At 40.4% G+C, this 15316-nt stretch overlaps 1 protein-coding gene across 7 annotated transcripts in view; it reads right to left on the bottom strand.

Moving 5' to 3' along the window:
- Positions 1 to 5733: 5733 nt before the first annotated feature.
- Positions 5734 to 15316, bottom strand: part of MAPK9 (mitogen-activated protein kinase 9) — a 61878-nt gene continuing 52295 nt past the window's right edge. For 4 of the 7 annotated variants that reach the window (XM_058283232.1, XM_058283230.2, XM_071211205.1 and 1 more), the window contains 3 exons: positions 11722 to 11785; positions 10477 to 10548; positions 5734 to 9135 (listed from right to left, as the gene is read on the bottom strand). In XM_058283232.1, the coding sequence (XP_058139215.1) occupies positions 8993 to 9135; positions 10477 to 10548; positions 11722 to 11785 (279 nt within the window). In that variant the 3' untranslated portion in view covers positions 5734 to 8992. Of the gene's footprint in view, positions 9141 to 10476; positions 10549 to 11721; positions 11786 to 15316 lie in introns of all 7 variants that reach the window. The other 3 variants (XM_058283237.2, XM_058283234.2, XM_058283238.2) reach the window with 2 other exon arrangements.

Below are 15316 nucleotides of genomic sequence, written 5' to 3'. Positions count from 1 at the left end.
GAAATGGACAAATTCCTAGAAATACATAATCAACCTACACTGACGCTACAAGAAACACAAGACTTAACAAACCAATCACTTTTCAGGGGACTGAATCCATCATAAAAAATCTCCCAGCTAAGAAAAGTCCAGGACCAGATGGCTTCACAGATGAATTCTATCAAGCATTTTGAAAAGAATTAGTGCCAATCCTGTTTAAACTCTTCCAAAAAATTGAAGGGGAAGGAAAATTTCCCAACACATTTTATGAAGCCAACATCACCCTAATACCAAAGCCAGATAAAGATACTGTAAGAAAATTACAGACCAATCTCTCTAATGAACATAGATGTAAAAATTCTCAACAATGGGAAACGGACTTTGGCCCAGTGGTTAGGGCGTCCGTCTACCATATGGGAGGTCCGCGGTTCAAACCCCGGGCCTCCTTGACCCACGTGGAGCTGGCCATGCGCAGCGCTGATGCGCGCAAGGAGTGCCGCGCCACGCAAGGGTGTCCCCCGCGCGGGGGAGCCCCACGCGCAAGGAGTGCGCCCGTGAGGAAAGCCGCCCAGCGTGAAAAGAAAGAGCAGCCTGCCCAGGAATGGCGCCGCCCACACTTCCCGTGCCGCTGACGACAACAGAAGCGGACAAAGAAACAAGACACAGCAAATAGACACCAAGAACAGACAACCAGGGGAGGGGGGGAAATTAAATAAATAAAATAAATCTTAAAAAAAAAAAAAAAAAAATTCTCAACAAAATACTTGCAGATCGAATCCAACAGCATATCAAAAGACTTATATATCATGACCAAATGGGATTTATTCCTGATGTGCAAGGCTGGTTCAACATAAGAAAACCAAATAACATAATATACCACTGCAGCAGTTTGATATGGTTATGAATTCCAAAAACAGATACTGGATTTTGTTTGTAATCTGATCTGTACCTGGGCATGATTGAGTTATGATTAGGGTGATAAAAGGCATGGCAAAGAACAGAGTTGGGTTTTCTGATGTTGGGTTTTTGATGTTGGAGTTTGATGCTGAAGCCTTAAGCTGGAGCCCTGGGAAATAAGCTCACAGAGGAAAGAGGAGTCAGACCCAGGAAGAAAGGAACCTTGAACCCAGAGAAAAGCAAGCCCCAGGAACGTAGGAACCCAGGAAGCCTGAACCCTCACAGACGTCGGCAGCCATCTTGCTCCAAATAGACTTTAGTGAAGGAAGTAACTTATGCTTTATGGCCTGGTATCTGTAAGCTCCTACCCCAAATAAATACCCTTTATAAAAACCAACCAATTTCTGGTATTTTGCATCAGCACCCCTTTGGCTGACTAATACAACCACATTAACAAATTGAGGGAAAATAAAACCACATGATCATCTTAATCAATGCAGAAAAGGCATTTGACAAAATCCCCAGCATCCTTTTTCAAAAAAAAACTTCAAAAGATAGGAATGGAAGGAAAATTCCTCAATATGATGAAAGGCATATATGAAAAACCAACAGCCAACATCATACTCAATGGGGACAGGTTGAAAGCTTTCCCTCTAAGATTAGGAATAAGACAAGGATGCCCACTGTCGCCACTGTTATTCAATATTGTACTAGAAGTTCTAGCTAGGGCAATTAAACAAGAAAAAAAGTTAAAGGCATCCAAATAGGAAAAGAGGAAGTAAAACTCTCACTGTTTGTAGATGACATGATCCTGTACTTAGAAAATCCTGAAGTATCCATGACAAAGCTACTTAAGCTAATAAATGAGTTCAGCAAAGTGGCAGTCTATAAGATTAACACGCAAAAATCTGTAATGTTTTTGTACACTAGTACTGAACAATCTGAGGAGGAAATCAGGGGGAAGACTGCATTTTCAGTAGCAATAAAAACCTCATATACCTAGGAATCAATTTAACCATATACAGGACCTGTATCCAGAAAACTACAAAACAATGCTTGCTAAAAGAAATTTAAAAAGACCTAAACAAATGGAAAGACATTCCTTGTTCATGGACTGGAAGAATAAATATCATAACGATGCCAATCTTATCCAAACTGATTTACAGATACAATATAATACCAATCAAAATCCCAACAGCTTGCTTTACAGAATTAGAAAAGGCAATTACCAAATTCATTTGGAAGGGAAAGTGCACCCTAGTAGCCAAAAGCATTCTGAAAAAGAAGAGCAACAGAGGAATTTCATTGCCTGACCCTGAAACATATTACAAAGCTACAGTGGTCAAAACAGCAATGGAACTGGCATAAAGATAGACACATCCATCAGCGGAATAGAACTGAGAGCCCAGAAATAAACCCTCACCTATACAATCAACTGGTTTTTGACAAACCCATAAAGTTAATGTTAACGGGGCAAAACAGTCTCTTCAACAAATGATGCTGGGACAACTGGATATCTATAACCAAAAGAAGGAAAGAGGACCCCTATCTCACTCCCTATACAAGAATCAACTCAAAATGGATCAAAGACCTAAATATAAAAGCCAGGACCATAAAACTACTAGAGGAAAATGTAGGGAAACATCTTCAAGAGCTTGTAGTAGGTGGTGGTTTCTTGGACCTTATACCCAAAACATGTGCAACAAAAGAAAAAAAAATAGATAAATGGGACCTCCTAAAAATTAAACACTTTTGCACCTCACGGGACTTTGTCAAAAGGACAAAAAGGTAGCCAACTAAATGGGAGAAAATATTTAAAATCACATATCCAGTAAGGGCTTAATATCCAGGATATATAAAGAGATGTTACAACTCAAAAATAAAAAGACAAATGACCCAATTAAAAAATGGGCAAAAGATTTGAATAGACATTTGTCCAAAGAAGAAATACAAATGGCAAAAGAACACATAAAGAAATGCTCAACATCACTAATGATTAGGGAAATGCAAATCAAAACTACTGATGAGATATCTCCTCACACCTATCAGAATGGCCACTACTAAAAAGACAGAACTACAAGTGTTGGAGAGGATGTGGAGAGATAGGAACACTTATTCACTGTTGGTGGAAATGCACAACGGGGCAGACACTGTGGAGGACTGTTTGGCAGTTTCTAAAGAAGTTGAATATAGACTTGCCACATGACCCTGCAATACCACTACTGGGCATATACCCAGAAGAACTAGCAACCTCTGCATACCCATGTTCATACTGACATTATTCTCGATTGCCAAAAGATGGAAACAACCCACATGCCCATCAAAGATGAATGGATAAACAAAATGTGGTCTATTCATATGATGGAGTATTATGCAGCTATAAAATGAAATGAAGTCGTAAAACATACGGTAACATGGATGAACCTGGAGGACATTATGTTGAGCAAAGCAAGCCAGAAACAAAAGGACAAATACTGTATGGTTGCATTATTATGAACCAAATATGTTGTGTAACATATTGTATGAGTGAGAAAAAATTTATAGGTATCCAGTACAAAAAAAAAAAAAAAAAAAAAGTCACAGGGAAGTTTTGGGAAGAAGAGGAGAAGACATTGGAGAATCAACCATTTAAAATAGTACTTAAGTGAAAGTATTTCAGTAAACTAAACCTCAGCACTGCACTACTTCTTTGAAATTAAGAGATGTTTTTAATGGTATCTACCATGAAGTCTGTACCAAAAGTCCAAAGCTCATGCCTTTTCATTTCACACCTAAGTTCCATGAGGAAGGAATGATGGAAATGGTCCATTTTATTGGAACCAGGTCCTTAGATTATCTTTTTTTTTTTTTCCTGAGGTACCAGGGATCAAACCCAGGACCTCATATATGGAAAGCAAGTGCTTAATTACTTGAACTATATCCACTCCCACTTTGGTTTTCTTATTTGGATCAAAAAGATAATCTATTAGTGCTCAGGCTCAGAGTGAAGATTTTTGAGAGTTCCCTACTGAAACCCAAGATCTGTGTGCAAAAATGTTAGAGCTACTGAGAGGACCGAAGGAGAGCAGAACCCTCCTGCAGGTTCTGCTGCCTGTGGAGAACATGCAGCATCTGGAGGCTGGGTCTGGAAGGGAGCTTTTAATGTGATATAGCCACGGGTGTCTATGGTTCCTCTGAAAGTTTAAAGTCTGGGCTCATGGCAATTTTCTGGGGAGAGGGTCATGTTTTTCATCAGATTCTCAGAGGTGGTTAGGCCCACGTGAGGGTGGAGAGTGAGATCTGCAGGAACAGATGGGCGGGAGCGAATCTCTGGAGCCTTCCAGTTGCCAGGCAAGCTCCTCTTCTCCATGGCCACAGTCTCCTCAGGGCTGCGTGTGTGTGTATGCGGGGGGATTAGACTACATGACTTGTAATTTCCCTTCCAACTCTTAAAATACCATGCCTGAGAAATGGTGGTAGGAAAGACCCTTGTTTTCAATGATTACTCTGTGCCTGTGAGTGTTTGAATTTTGTGAATCCCAGAAAATATTATGCTCTTGAACTTATTCATTCCTGTGGGTGAGGGGCCCTTTGATTGCAATAAATTCAGAGACAGGACCCTTGATTAGGTCACTTGATTAGCTTGCGTTAGGGCTTTTGATTGAATTATGTCAGTGAGGCATGTCCCAGGTTAGGTCTCTGCCCTCTTGCTGGGTATTATATATATTGAGAACATAGAAAGAGAAAGGAGTCACAGAGAAAGGGAGCACTGCCATTTTGACCCTGCCATGTGAGAAAGAGGCCAAGAGACGCTGAGAGAGGTCCCTGAGGCTGGAATCAGCAGAGCAGAGAGGCACGGAAAGAGGTCCCCAAAGGGCTGGGCCCACAGAACAGTTCAAGGCTGAAGAGATGAGCTGTATGCCTGCCTGCCCACAGCTGAGCTTGAGATGGTGAGCCTGGAGGGGAAAGTCATCTTGCCTTGCCTCGTGGCAGGATGCCAGGATCACCAGTAGCTGTCTTTGGTGAAAAAGTACTCTGATGATGCCTTTCTTTGGTTGTTTTCACAACCTTGGAACTGTAAGCTTTTACCTTAATGAAATTCCCATTACAATAGCCAACCCATTTCTGGTATTTTTGCATTGGCAGCCCTTGGGAAACTAAGAAAGTGCCCAAAGCTTTAGCCTTTCCCACCGTGAGGGAGCAGGAGGTTCCAGAGCTGAGGACACAGCAGGAAAGTGTCCCCAGCAGCTGTTGCCTCAAGGAGATGTGACTGACCCCTCCATGATTACAAATCTTCCATCCCATTTTTCTGGTTAAAAACCAAAAATGTCAAGTAATTACCTTACTGTCAATGGTAACCTTATGCTTGAATTTATGTGAATAGCCACAGAATCTTGGGAGCCATAGTAAGTAACTGATTATGGAGTTACTATGAAATATTAACACCCCCAACCCCTGCACAACACACATACACCCCCCAACAATTCACAAGTATCAATTCAGTAAAATAGGTATTTTAGTACTGTCTACATTAAAAGTGGAGAAGAGGACAGATAGAGAAATGGAACCAGACCGATATGAAGAGAAATCTTTTCCTTTTCTAGAGACCATTAGAAATAAGATAGATTTTTATCTAAACGATTCTTATCACTCTTTTGAGCCAGTAAACCACCCAGGGAACTTCTACTCCTGTGGTTTAAATATCAGACATCCTAAAGTAACTCAAAACCAGAAATGAAATGAAAGTGACTCACCCCATGTACAACACACCGCAAGCTCACAAACACTGTTAACTGTAAATAATCCAAGTTGAAGGTTAATTGATAGATTCTCCTGGCCGCACCTCCTGAGGGAACAAATACACTGATACTCTGAATATGTGAGTTGGTACCTGCATGTTTTTGAAGTCAAAATTTACTGCCATGTTTTTGAAATATTAGATTCAGGAATTTACAGAATATTTTCAGTAAGAGAACTGATACAGAATTGCTTTTTCCTCTTGATTTGAAAACACGTGCTAGTATTGATTGAAATCATGACACTTCCAACGTCTACTGGTGTTCATGTTAAATCTGTAATCAGAGACAGTGATGTAGAAATACACAGTCAAGTGTCACTTAAAAACAACAAAAATTGGACATGCTCTACATTTCTCTTTTAAAATGTAGTCTGTATTATTTTCACCAATCAAAACACACATAATATATTTTATTACAAAAACATAGGCAATGTTACTTTTGAGATATGCAATCGGAAAGGTCACACCTGTATTTGCTACCAGTCCGAAATACTGGAGTAAGTTACTTTAGAAATCAAATACATGAACTCATATCATTATCACAACTTATATAGTGTTAAATCCTGATTGAACCAGTATCCCGTTCAGTGTTTCAAATACCAAGCTTGTGTATCAGCAAGGGGTCCTATATAGGATTTTCTCCTTTTAACATGAGGGCTCTGAATTTCACATGGATTCCAAAGATGAGAGCAGAGCCCTGTTCCCCATTTCCATGACCAAGGCTGATTCACCTTATGAGCAGCCAGTGTTTCTAAACCACACTAATATTCTGTCAGAACTCTGTCTGCTCTCTGCAACTTGCGCTTGAAATCTAGACCTGACAGAGGGGAGGCAGTCATTTCCTTTTGGACTGAAAATTAAGGCAATAAACTAAATAAACCTAGTCCAAATTCCAGGGTAATACTAAATTACCTGGTTTATAAAAATACATGTCCAAAATAGTTACTTCCGGGGTTGTGTATAGTATAAATTACAAAAATAAAATAGAAAAGATGAAAAAGTTGAGCACATTTTTTCCCCCCGATTCTTTCTCTGACGCTGGCACCTCTCCATAGAGATCAGCTTGAAATCACTTGCACTGCACCAGGACCTCGGCAAGTCTAGGCTCAGGAGGGAGGACCCTGAAACTGGGGTGAGGTATTTCTATGAAGATACGTTATCTCCAGCCCTGGGCCTGTCCTGGGTGCACTCTCCTCTCTGCCTGGTGGAAGGTGGTCTTGGCAGGAAACCCTGCTGGGACCCTCATGGGTGACCACAGGCTCTCTGGACTGCACGGAGGGAGGGATGAGCAGAAGGCCCATCTGTGGGCACCGAGAGCCACCCAAGAAGGTCCTCGGGTGAGCAGGACCTCGATGTGCCCTTGTATCCAGGGGGCTGCGTTTCCGTAAGCTTTCAGGGCAGGTAAGGAATTGCTTACACTCTCCCCTTTCTTTGTTTTCTTTTTCAAAGACAGGCTTTGTAAAGTCATTTTAAAGAACACATACTAGAGAGAAAGGCCGTTTTAGGATGTTTAGATGTGCATAGTGGTACCTTTCTTAATTATATGATCTGGCCACGAGGCCAAAATCATCCTAAGCCATGTCATGTAATAAGTGTAATAAGTGTTTCTGCCTCAATCCAAGTTAGTATTTCCATTTTCTTTTTAAACCAGGCTGTGTCTAAATGACACAATATAAAACTATTTATTTCAATATTAATTTTGTTCATCAAGGTTCCAGTTTCCAGTGGTAAGACCAACCAAGAAGATACAACTGGTGCAGAAGAGAATCATATATTGTAGATAATATTTATAATATACTTTCTTATCAAAATTCCTCCTCAGAACACATTCTATAGAATGCTGACCAAATAGCTTCCAAAATAATTCAACATAAGATATGACTTTGTAACAAAGTAAGCTCAGTGGAAAAAAACATCATGAGCACAGGAAGCTGAAATCTGACCGTTCTAACTCCATTTCTGCCAAAACATTGAAATACTCAGTGTCTTAAAGAATTTTGAATAATTTACATATCAACAGGTCTGAAAGTATCAATTTCAGGTGAGCAGTTTAAATCATAAAATATCAGATAGTTAAGCACCTCTCTTTAGGATATTTCTTCCATATCCCTCTGATAGGTTTTCCCAGAACACTCGTAAGATTTTCCTTAGGAAAAGGACATGCCCCCCAAAATGGAAAACAGGCATTCTGAATCAGCCCTTCTTCCTAAAACGGACTGAAGGGGGAATGCATACCTAACCTAGTTTCTTTCGGAAAAGAAAGAAAATCAAGTAAGGATGTTGGGTTGGAAAAGAGAACCACTGCCTTGTCAAACTGTTTATTTTCTCTTAAATGATGTAAGGTAAGTAAAGGACCCAATATAGCCTCTGGCTCGGCTCAAAATAATCATGTAGTAAAGGCTGCGACAGTTGTGATTATTTTGCAAAATTAACAGTAAGTAATGGATTCAAGAATTCACTATTGAGATGGAGTGTTATGTGCCTAATAAGGTAGGTCAAGTTCTAAGCAGTATTTTAAGTTAATAAGAAGTCTAGAAGACCAAGAAATAAAGAGATAAGGTAGACAGAATTTTAAAAGTATACATGTCTTAAGTGGCATGAAACAAAACTTAAAATCTTAACATGTGGTTTAAGCCGAATTTACAAATCATTCCAGATTAAGGCAATTTAGAGAAAACAAAATGTCCTCCCAAGGACATATATGCCTTGGTTTTAGCAGTGATAATATGTATAATCACAAGTAAAAGAAAGTAAATTTTTTATTTATTAAATAATTATATTCCTTTTCTTCTGAGGTACAAAAGATAGAGTAAATGATACCATCAAAGATGGTAAAATAGGATAATATGATGGTGGCCAATTAATACACATAAATCTATTTTTTTCTGGACAGACACCAAATTACTTACGAGGATTAAGAGATAATTCTAGAAGCAGCTCTACCTGGAAGATTATTTGGCATTTAAATACTGATTTCCAAAGTGCTGGATGGGTAAGACCAAGCAAGCATTTGGGGTGACATGCATACAAGTCCCAGCAGTTACTGATGGTGAGAAATTGCCACTACTATTACTGGATCACTTAAAAAAAAATTCATCTATTCTAATTGCTCACCTGAAATGACCTTGAACAAAATCTCTAAAAGTGTGACTTGCACTTGTTTTCTTCAGACATAATCTGCTTCGTTTTATCATCTAAGCAGGCAATCCTATCAGAACTGAGTAAGGGCAAGGCATCGTGTTTCTTACATGCAGAACACGGAGTTTCTCTATTTGGTTCCGTCAACCCCCAAGCACTTCAGGCCCGGGGAAGGGAGCATTCCTTGCTATGTCTAACTTATCATCGACAACCTTCGAGGGGTCCCGTTGAGGCGTCGAGACTGCTGTCTGTATCTGAGGCCAGTGTCTGCTCGGTGGACATGGATGAAATGTCATTGATAGACGACGACTGAGAAGGAGTGGCGTTGCTACTTACTGCTGCATCTGTGCTAAGAAAACCAAATATAATAAAATCTGAGGCATGACATTGCTGCAAATCCCAGGCAATGAGACTTAAGGCCATTTCTTGACTCTGCTCTTTTGCAGTTTCCCAGTCTGAATTATTAGTATAAAAAAGAAGTTCGTTAACTGTATGTTTTAAACTCTTCCTTGAGTCTCTCTTTAGGCCCAGAATCCTAAATTTTTCCATGTCTCTCCCTGTAACGTCCTCTTCTCAGTGGCTCAACATCACATAGGTAGTTAATGTAGAATCACGTTAACTACTTAAAAAGTACCTACTGGTTTCAGAAAGACATTAAAAGGAAATTGCTGAATTAATTCCAAAACTATCAGTATCGTGAAAGGCTGAAGCCCAGAGAGGATTCACATGGCATCAACGTTTTAATTATAACCATAAATACCAAGTCCAAGGGAAAAAGCATCAACTTTCAAGGAACTCATTGGCAATAAAAACACCTCTGAAATAAGGCCGATACACCAAGGAAAAGGAAAAAAAAAAACATTTAGTGGCTTCTCATTCATTTTTTTTTTATGAGTCCAGAAAACTGACATTTTAAGTTTTTCAGGGAAAGAAAAACCGTATTCTAGTCTAGTCTGAGCAAAAAGAAAATATCCAGTTTCTCAGAGGTCAGTGTTTGCAGTCTTAAGTTTGAGCTCAGTTAACAAAAACACCTAAATTCTGGCTCAAATTACAAAATCTCTAGACCTTTAACATGTCATGTTGAATATAAAAACAAGACTAAGTAAACAGTGTAATCCATACTTCATGTGTGTTTTCCAGTGAGAGGCAAAGTGAGGAAATAAACATAGTTTTGGATTCAATAAACAGAATCCTATTGATATAAGTTAACATCATTTATATTATAGATTCTAATAATTACAGAATTACATAGTTTTTCAGCCAGGCTTCTACCACTAGGTAGAAAAATGGGAGAGTTATATGAACAGTTTTCTCAAAAGAAAACCTATGTTTATTTTACCTAGATTGGCATTAATGCATTTTTTAAGTGGGTGGGGCCAGTACAAAGATGGGTGTGCACACTGAAAAGGCTTTAAAGACAATTTCCTCATCTGTAAAATGGAGCTACCGGTAGTTGCTATGAGGATGAAACAAGAGTGCTTAGAATGCAGTTAGTTTGATGCCCGGCAGAGCAGAAAGCTGGTAGCTTCTGCTGCTGCCACCGCCACCACCACCACCTCCCAAAAGAGGAAGGTCTCCAAGGGGGTTTCAATACCAGTGCTGGCCAAACGGGCATTGAACACACATCTGCCGACTATCAGAACCGAGGAAGGAAAGAAATACTGCACAGTGAAGCAATCACTAACCTGAAGGCTGGTCTTTGACAACGCCATTCTTGCTTCTTTCCTCCCAATCCATTACTTCTTTGTAAATTAGCTCTTCAAATAGAAATAAAAGTTAAAATGCTTCATCGGTTGCTTTTGCATCTCTGAAACCTGCTTCTAACTCAACTGTGACCACTAAGGGCACTAGGAGGTGTGTTTTAAATCGATTCAGTAATATGGTCTACCTGGGCCAAAAATATTGGTGATTTGCACCACTATATCCTTTCAACACACCCTTTAAGGCAGCCAAAAAATGCAGGGTGGTTCTGAATTCACTAGGGGGTTTTTATGAAGAGAGAGAGTGCGCACACCAGAGAGGCTCTTAAAATATCTGATGTACTCACACCTATTCTCATGTTTCTCTCCATCGTTATTCATGGTTTTCCAGATATAAATCCCTCTTGACTGGCCAGAAATTAAACTGAATACTGAAGTCTTTTCCTGGCTTTGACTTCAGGTCTCCTCAACTTTCATTTTTCCAAAAAACCAATTACCTACTGAGTAAGTTCTCGGGGGTTCCTGAAATTTTGGTATTTGTGAACTGGAACTAGCATGCTGCAAGCATTCACTGAGGACTGAGCCAGCAGCAGGAAACTGGCACCCTCTGCAGCCTGTGGAGGGCCTTGGGCAGGAGTCCCCCATCCGCTGTGACTGTACCGACTGAGTTCTCGACTCTTAGTCCGGCTTTTTAATGATACATGGTTAGTCTGGCCTCTTTACTAACGGCTGACTTTGTTGTAGATTTGTTTGGTTACTCTTAAGAGTGGGGGACAACACCTATTTCCATATTTTTGACTGGCCATTTCCCCAAACCTTGATTTTAAAGCATATATACAGTGATGGGTCTTAAAAATACAAGTGGAAGTTCTCATGATTTCTAGCCCCGGCTGGAGCTGGTGTGGGAAATAAGGCTACTTGGATAATTTTCAATGTGTTATCCAGGTAAGTATGTGCCATTTACTGAGTTCGGTTTCCAAATTATTTGATAATGTAAAATCATGTGTAAGAGTCCCTATTTGTCTCTCTTAAAGCAAATAATACACAATTTATACACATTCCTCTGTAATTCCGTGATCTTCAAGTTTTTGTTCTACTGAAAAGTGGGGAGATAAAGGATAAGTGGGCTGTGAGGTCTTCTGCCCTTCCCCTAAAAGGGCTCCGGTAACAAATTTAAAAGCCTCTGTGAGAAATGTCATAAATAAGGCTCAAAATAATCTCTGTCTTTACCTTTCCATTCTTCAATTGCATGTTCTCTTTCTTCCAACTGGGCATCGTAAATCTGAGGTGGTGGCTAAAAATTAAGAGAGAAATGAAGTCAACAGTTCAAAAAACAGCAAGGCATTCAAAACCAAAGGTAAAATCACTTTGGATATTTCTAAGTAGATTTAGCTCATTCAGTGCCTGGTAAATTAAGGACTTTTTCATCATGTGATAGGACATCAGTTTCAGAACCAAAATAATTGAGGAAAAATTAGCCCCCCAAAGAGAGCTATTATGGTCCTCTTTTTCATTATTATGTGACCTCAAAGCCCTTGGAAAGATATCTCCCCAAACGCAATTGAAAAATGACTAGCCACAGACAGTGTCCTAGGGGTTCCACGAACTAGGCACTTGGCTAGGACCAGTAGAAGGCCTGTCTCAGTCCTAGGACACATTTTGGGTTTGCATCTGATTCACATCAGAACTTCCAAACCCAATCCTGAACTGAAAAATGGACTATACCAGGGAAAACCAGCAAGGTGGCAGTGGAATAAGGAGCTCCTAGAGTCAGCTCTTGCTGTAGGGCAGTTAGTAAATACCCAGAGCTCTCTTGAGCTAGCTGAAGCACCTGTTTGAGGGCTCCAGGAGACCAGAAGAGCATCCTGCAACATCCTTGAAGGAATGGAAGGTGGAGACTGCCCACCTGCAGAGAAGATTTGTAAGTAGAGCGCTCCATGCCACAAAGGCTGGTGCCCATCCTCCACTGGAGGCACAAGCTGCCTTGGGAGCTGTTCTGCAGCTGGAATTGAAAGCTCCACTTCCCAAAAAAGGGGGAGGAAGAGATGGTTGAGCACCAACTTCAGCTACTGATAAGTATATTTGGTGGGCTAAAGTATAGTCCTGCGAACAGCTAAAGTCTGAACCTGTCCAAGTCAGAAAGAGGCTGGTAGCTGCCATCTTAATTCTGCGCCTGGCACAATGGAAAGTGGGGTGGACGGAAAACCACAGTGCTGGTTCTTTCCATCCAGATCACACTGCAGCCCTAGCCTAAGCCCCAGTCCCACCTCTGGCAGGGAGGAGGATGGTGGGCCCTGCACCAGCCTATCTAGGTAACTGCAGGTACATTTTCCCCAGAAGTCTACCAGGGCGACTGTGGTCATCTTGGACCCGCACTACATAGATTGCTGCCCACACCTGCAGCTCCATCCCCACCCCCAGGCAGGGGAAAAAGGGGCATGAAGCTTCATCAGTCTCTTTGGGCGACTACAGTCTCGGCGTGCATGGCTTAGATTATTCCACACAGTTGTGACTCTGTCCCTACCCCTGGCAAAGGAGAAAGTTGGGAGATGCTTCACTGCTCCCTGGGGCAATAAGGGCAGCTTGAGCCTCCATAGCTTACAGCACCAACTATAGCCAATCCTTGGTTCCTACTACACAAGCAGCAAGGGAGAAATGGCAGGAAGCCCTAAACTAAAGAGAAAAACTGCACCCAGAATAAATACTCTAGTAAGCCAGATGCCAAGACACCAACAAAAAATTAAAATCCACACCAAGAAACAGGAAGATATGGCCCAGTTAAAGGAACAAGATACACCTCCAGATCAAATAAAGGAGTTGAGACAACTAATCATAGATGTTCAAACAAATCTCTTTAATAAATTCAATGAGATGGCTAAGAGATTAAGGATATTAAGACACTGGATGAACACAAAGAAGAATTTGAAAGCATACATAGAAAAATAGCAGATCTTATGGGAATGAAAGGTATAATAAATGAAATTTATAAACACTGGAATCATATGATAGCAGATATGAGGAGGCAGAAGAAAGGATTGGTGAGCCTGAAGAAATGGCCTCTGAAAGTGAACATACAAAAGAACAGACGAAGAAAAGAATGGAAAAAATTGAACAAGGTCTCAGGGAACTAAATCACAGCAAAAGATTTGCAAACACACGTCATGGGTGTTCCAGAAAGAGAAGAGAAGGGAAAAGGGGCAGAAGGAATATTTGAATAAATAATGGTAGAAAATTTCCCAACCCTACTGAAGGACATAGATATCTGAGTCCAAGAAGTAGAACATACTACCATCCGAAAAAATCCAAATGGACCAACTCCAAGACACACACTAATCAGAATGTCAAATGCCAAAGACAAAGAGAATTCTGAGAACACCAAGAGAAAAGGAATGCATATCATATAAGGGATACCCAATAAGATTAAGTGCCAATTTCTCACCAGAAACCATGAATGCAAGAAGACAGTGGTATGATATATTTAAGATACTACAGGAGAAAAACTTCCAGCCAAGAATCTTATATACAGCAAGACTGTCTCTCAAAAATGAGGGCTAGTTTAGAATATTCACAGATATACAGAAACTGACAGAATTTCTAACCAAGAGACCAGATTTTCAGGAAATTCTAAAAGGTATGCTAGAGCCTGAAAAGAAAAGACAGAAGAGAGAGGCCTAGGAGAGAGTCTTGAAATGAAGATTACATCAATAAAAGTAACTAAAATTGTCAAAAGAGTGGTGAAAATAAAATATGACAGATAAAACTCAAATAGTCAGGAATAAACTTAACCAATGATGTAAAGCACCTATATTCAGAAAACTGCAACTCAATGTTAAAAGAAATTTTAAAAAGTCTTAAGTAACTGGAAGAACATTCCATGCTCATAGATTGGAAAACTAAATATCATTTAGATGTCAATTCTACTCAAATTGATATACAGATTCAATGCAATCCTGATAAAAACTCCATCAGCATTTTTTTAAAAAAATTGAAAACAGGATTATCAAATTTCTTTGGAAGGGCAAAGGGTCCTGAAGAGCAAGAAACATCTTAAAAAGGAAAAGCAAACTCTCATTTCTGGATTTTAAACTATAACCTAGGTAAGTGGTAAAAACAGCATGGTACTGCCATAAAAACAGACATATAGACCAATGGAACCAAATTGATGGTTCAGAAACAGACCCTCACATGTATGGTCAAGCGATTATTGACTAGCCTGTCAAACCTACACAGTTCAGGCAGAACAGTACATTAAAAAAATGGTGCTGAAAGACAAATGAGTTTATATGGCTAAGAGTCTTCAAAAAAGAGTCGGGAGGTCATCAGAGGGGTTGTGCTTACTCATGCCTCAGCAGGACCCCAGAAAAAGCCAAAGTAGATACAACCCTAGATGCTGGTTCTCCTGAAGGCTATGGACACCCACAGGGTATATGGTCATGGCAGATGGATTTGGAGCTCTGTGCCATGTCAGAGGGCCCTACTATGGAATTTGTGCTCCTGAGTATGATAGAGCTGGACTCGGATGTGACCTTTCTATACATGCCTCTTCTGTCGCTTTTATTAAACCTATGGTTGGTTAGAGGGATGGTGTATACTCAGGGGACTTGAATCTCTGGACTGCCCATGTGCCAGCTGGGCCCTGAGCCTCAGCAGAGTTGTGATTCCTACTCTCTGATTCATTGGACTTACCCAGGTCAGCTAACAGGGAGGTGAAGATGGTCAATCACCACACCAGGGAATCAAGAGTGCCTACAACTGCAAGCAGAGGAATTGCATCCATCATCCGTGTGGAATCTAAGCCCCCTCTTGATCTAGAGGTGGAGAGGAC

The sequence above is a fragment of the Dasypus novemcinctus genome, chromosome 2 (genome assembly GCF_030445035.2).
Source record: "Dasypus novemcinctus isolate mDasNov1 chromosome 2, mDasNov1.1.hap2, whole genome shotgun sequence".
NCBI classification, from domain to species: domain Eukaryota; kingdom Metazoa; phylum Chordata; class Mammalia; order Cingulata; family Dasypodidae; genus Dasypus; species Dasypus novemcinctus.
The sequence above is the reverse complement of the archived record's forward strand: the minus strand, read 5'-3'. Positions and strand labels throughout refer to the sequence as shown.